This window comes from Scylla paramamosain, chromosome 16, assembly GCF_035594125.1.
Source record: "Scylla paramamosain isolate STU-SP2022 chromosome 16, ASM3559412v1, whole genome shotgun sequence".
Taxonomy (NCBI): Eukaryota; Metazoa; Arthropoda; class Malacostraca; order Decapoda; family Portunidae; genus Scylla; species Scylla paramamosain.
In genome coordinates this window covers 13618135-13622500 of record NC_087166.1, presented here as the reverse complement: position 1 = coordinate 13622500, position 4366 = coordinate 13618135, and the positions used below count along the sequence as shown (strand labels likewise).

Sequence of the window (4366 nt, the reverse complement as noted above, 5' to 3'; positions counted from 1 at the left end):
CCACAATATCAAGTCACTGTCATTATATCATATCTGTTGCTCTATTTACTCGACCTTACCCGCTCTGCATTCACTCACGTTCTCTTACTTAAAGCTCACTACGTTTGCTTCCATTCCATCTCTATTAATCTCCCGTGTTCTGCCTCTCCATCTCCCCCACTCGTCATCTCAACAGACAAGACGGTGACTGGAGGACAAATACACATGATGACCACACCTACCATTGTTCTCATCTCTTTTTTGCATCACCTCCTGTCACTGCGGAGGGTAAGTGTTACGTGTGTATTGAAGTATCTTGAAGTGTTTGTCGCCTGAGTAAGGGATGAGGAGGTGGAGGGTGAGGGTGGGTCAGTGCATGGCGCCTAAGTCACCACGCTCATCCTCGAAAGAGGAGCGTGGTGCCTTCAGGGTGGCTTCTTTGGTGCCCACAGAGTCATAACGCTCCATAACCTTGAATTAGTGTCGCTGACGTGGGAGTAGAAGGCCGCAAATCATTCCGGAAACAATGAGGAGGAGGAGGAGGAGGAGACACAAAAGTAGGAGGGAGACAAGGAGTGGAAGGGAGCAAAGGGGGGAGAAGGAATGTCGCCAAAGCTACAATAATTAGTGGGAACGCCCCCGAATCTATTAGTGACACTTGACTCTGCTAGGCTCCTATTTCACTCCCGTTCCCCTCAACAAGGCGCTGCTCTGGTGTACTCGTGGGAAAGCTACACTCAGTCGCCCTCCCCCTCTCTCTCTCTCTCTCTCTCTCCTGACGATGGGCGTGAGTGCAGGGGCGCGTCCTAACCCTTGACCTTTGAGCTAATAAGATAGAAACATGAGAGATACGGTTACTTAAGTGCATGTCTTCCCTTTTTTCCCGGTGCATGGTGGTAGCTAAGTTAACAGCTGGTGTCTTCCACTGTCAGCCATAGCTTGTCACTTAGCCCGCAGCTGTCATGTGTTAACTAGCGAGAATTTGGCTTCGGCAAGGAGATATTTGGTTGTGACGGAGGGTGTTAAGATGTGAAGAAAAGCATGAACAAGAGGAGGAGCAGGAGTAGGAGTGTGAAGCCTGGCGATCATCCGTAAGAACAAAGTGAATAATATGAGCTTTGTAAAGAAAGATTGTGCATGTTATGAGTCTTGTGGAGAGAGACTTCGCTGTGTGTGTGTGTGTGTGTGTGTGTGTGTGTGTGTGTGTGTGTGTGTGTGTGTGTGTGTGTGTGTGTGTGTGTGTGTGTGTGTGTATAGTAATACTCACGACACGATTTCTCTTATTATCACCACAGGAAAATATAAATTCAGACGGAAAATGGTATCTTGGGTGAAAAAAAAGGAAGAAAGCATAAAACAAACCCAAGGTCACTGGTGTAAAATTTCCATGTGAAAAGAAATTCCCAACTCAGAACTCGATGGAGTGAAAAAAAAAAAAAAAAACAGCCCTCTGGGAACTCTCTTCACAGTCAAGAGAGGAGATGGAGGAGGAAAAGCAGAGGAATAAAAGATAAGATAGATGGAAAGACAAGGCCACTACAAACAAAATCGCCTTGCACAACAAGAGAAAATGGGAAGTAAGCGTACAGTAAGTCGGGCAAACTTCCTGCTCCGCCACGCTACCCTCGGCCCGCCAAGCGTGTGTGGTCCCGCCAGGCTGCCAAGGCGCCGCGGATACCTGACGCTCCCTGCAATTTGTGTATTGGAGGCTAACCGGACCTCTCCATTACGCTGAGCTGACTGAAACCAGAGTGTAAATAATGTTCTTGAGGAGGCAGTGTACTGTTATTTTTATTCGTCATTAATCAAAACGTTTAATTCTAGACGTTTATTTTCAGTTGGCTTAATACCAAATCTCGCAGGATTGTTATCATCGTGATGAGAAGAATGACACTATCATTTTTTTTTTCATGCACCGATGTACTTTAATTATTTTTTACGTCATTTATGAAAACGTTTAATTTTAGACTTTAATCCTCAGTTGGCTCAACATCAGACTTAGCAGGATCGGTTTCATAAGGTGTTACTGTTTTGTTAATTCTATTTGTACTTGACCTTGGGTAGCTACTCACGGTGGTGATGTAAAATGTCTGTCGAGGTGCGAAGTGTTTGCGTCTCCTAGCTGGGGGCGAGGCGTGCTACCTTGTGGTCTTTGCACTGACAAGGTTATATTGTGTCACGGAGCGGTTTGGTTTAATATGGGGCAGTGCTTCATGTGTTACTGTCTGGCCACACGATTTTTTTTTTTCTTAGGGACGCAGTCATTTTTTTTTTTGTGATGGAGTTAATTTTGTTTGTCATGAACGTGTAGCGTGCTCAGCTGCTGAGTAATGTTATGCTGGCCGAGACGAGAATACCAAGCAGTGAGAGGGCGATTTTCTCGCATGGCGGGAGGTGACAAGACTGCTAATTCCTGACGAACTTTGCACAAATGTTTATGGTACTAAACAAGAAACGAGTATGAGTTACTTCAACGCGTATCACTGGTTGTTACTAAACTATCAATTAACAAGCGTACTATTTATCTTGTTTGAGGACTAATCATTTCCCATCATGACTATTTTTCGTGTATAATGGTTATTTAGCTCTAATCAGGATGCATCTCGTATGAAGACTGTTTATTTTGCATCACGACTGTGTATCTCGTATCATGCTTATCTGTCCCGCATCAGGAATATTCATCTAGTATTATAATGAATTAGCTGGCATCACAACTATCAACACCAGTCATCTCTTAACAGGATTACCTATCTCGCATCACATCACGAGCAAACTGAAACATCAGCACGCCTGCAGGACAGAACATCAGACACGTGGCCGCTGCTCACAATGGAAGGCTGCACCGCTCTGAAACTTGGCGCATGTCGAAACACGCCCCGCGGAACGCCGACGACGATCATGAAGTCAAGGTCGCGGGAGTCATGCGGGCTTGTATGAAAACACCAGACGAGGAAGTGTTGCTGTGCGTGCCTCGCTCATGCCGCACTCACACAAGATTGACACAGACAGCGAGTTCAGAACACTTGCTTAAACTCGTTATACGGTTTATGACTTATCAATACTGCTTATGAACTCTCCTCCCACGTTACGCGCATCACTCAACGCTGAGAATGACGGCGAGAGTGGCGAGAAACGCGGCGCTCAGTTGTCAACATTGATATGGGAGAAAGCAGGCCAGAGAAAAGTCGCCCATTGGTCCCCACGGTTCCTCACAGATATTTCCGTCCGGTGTGAGCGGCAGCGCTGCAGTGCGGACCACGGCGAGGCCTCTCTACTTGGCACAGCGAGAGAGAGAAACGGAGGGGAGTGCAGGCATGGAGGAAAGTGAGAGTTGGCATGCACAGACTGACAATTAATTTCCTCTTTCTCTCTCCCTCTCTCTCCTCATGGGCACCACCACGTTTCGCTGTATGTCGCAGCAAGACTTGACCGCAACACAATCCACAGGTACAAGGGGAGGGCGGGGCAGTGGCGGCCAAGGGAGCCCTGCTGGGAGCCTTAGCAAGAGAGGAGGATCGGTGGCCTACCTTGCAAGACCTCAGTTATCTCCTGCGGCGGCTCGGTGCGTGGCGAGCGGCCGGGGGAAGGGAGTAGGTGAGGTTTGCCCACGATCACAAGACACACTACTCTGTTTGAGCCACTGCCAGCTCCGGCGCGGAAGCGAGAGAGGCGAGGGGCGGGGCTTGACACGTCACCGGCAAAGTCGAGGCTTCTGCTTTTTGTTTATTTGCTGGGCGAGTCGCGCTTTAGCTTAATGCAAAAGGCGACTATTTGCCTCGTACTCATTACGCGCCTCTCGCTCTTTACAGAAAGCTGTTTACACCGCGCTTGTGTCACACGCGGGAGAAAGAGACGCGCTAAATGCCTCCAGGAAAAAAAATGTGCGCCTCAAGAGAATGCCAAGGAAAAGGGGGTACGTACATTATGCTGAAGAAAAAGCGTAAAAAAAGCGACTATTACAACTACCACTCAAAAGTAATGTTTGTATAATGAATGTAAATTAAGGTTTTCTTCATGTTACACTCTGCCCTAATTACCCATCCCTGTCTCCAGCCCCCCCTTCCTGGGACATCACCCATCACCCTCAGCTCAGTCAACTACTCACTCTCTTCATCCCTTCCACCTCTGCGCCACAAAATCCAGCTTCACTCCACACACTGACACCGCGTTATCCTCTCTTCTGGTGGTAGTGGGGCTGGCGGAGGTAGAGGTGGTGGTGGTGGAAGTGGTTGTACCGTTCCATCCACCACACCACACTACTCCACTCCATATATTGCGTACACCCTTTTCCACCCAGCACTTGTCAGCTCCATATCTTGCTGTCTCCACTTATACACAGCTGACTCAACACACACACACACACACACACCCCTCCGCTCTCACCTGG

At 48.0% G+C, this 4366-nt stretch overlaps 1 protein-coding gene across 7 annotated transcripts in view; it reads right to left on the bottom strand.

Moving 5' to 3' along the window:
• LOC135108073 (excitatory amino acid transporter 3-like) overlaps nucleotides 1-3664 on the bottom strand; it is a 73952-nt gene extending 70288 nt beyond the window's left edge. For 3 of the 7 annotated variants that reach the window (XM_064018692.1, XM_064018696.1, XM_064018697.1), the window contains exon 1: nucleotides 3507-3664. Coding sequence is in view for 3 of the 7 variants with exons in the window: in XM_064018688.1 (XP_063874758.1) it covers nucleotides 3193-3317 (125 nt within the window). In the remaining 4 variants the exon portion in view is untranslated. Of the gene's footprint in view, nucleotides 1-2051; nucleotides 2236-3192; nucleotides 3377-3506 lie in introns of those variants that run through there. The other 4 variants (XM_064018688.1, XM_064018689.1, XM_064018686.1 and 1 more) reach the window with 4 other exon arrangements.
• Between the last annotated feature and the right edge of the window lie 702 nt (nucleotides 3665-4366).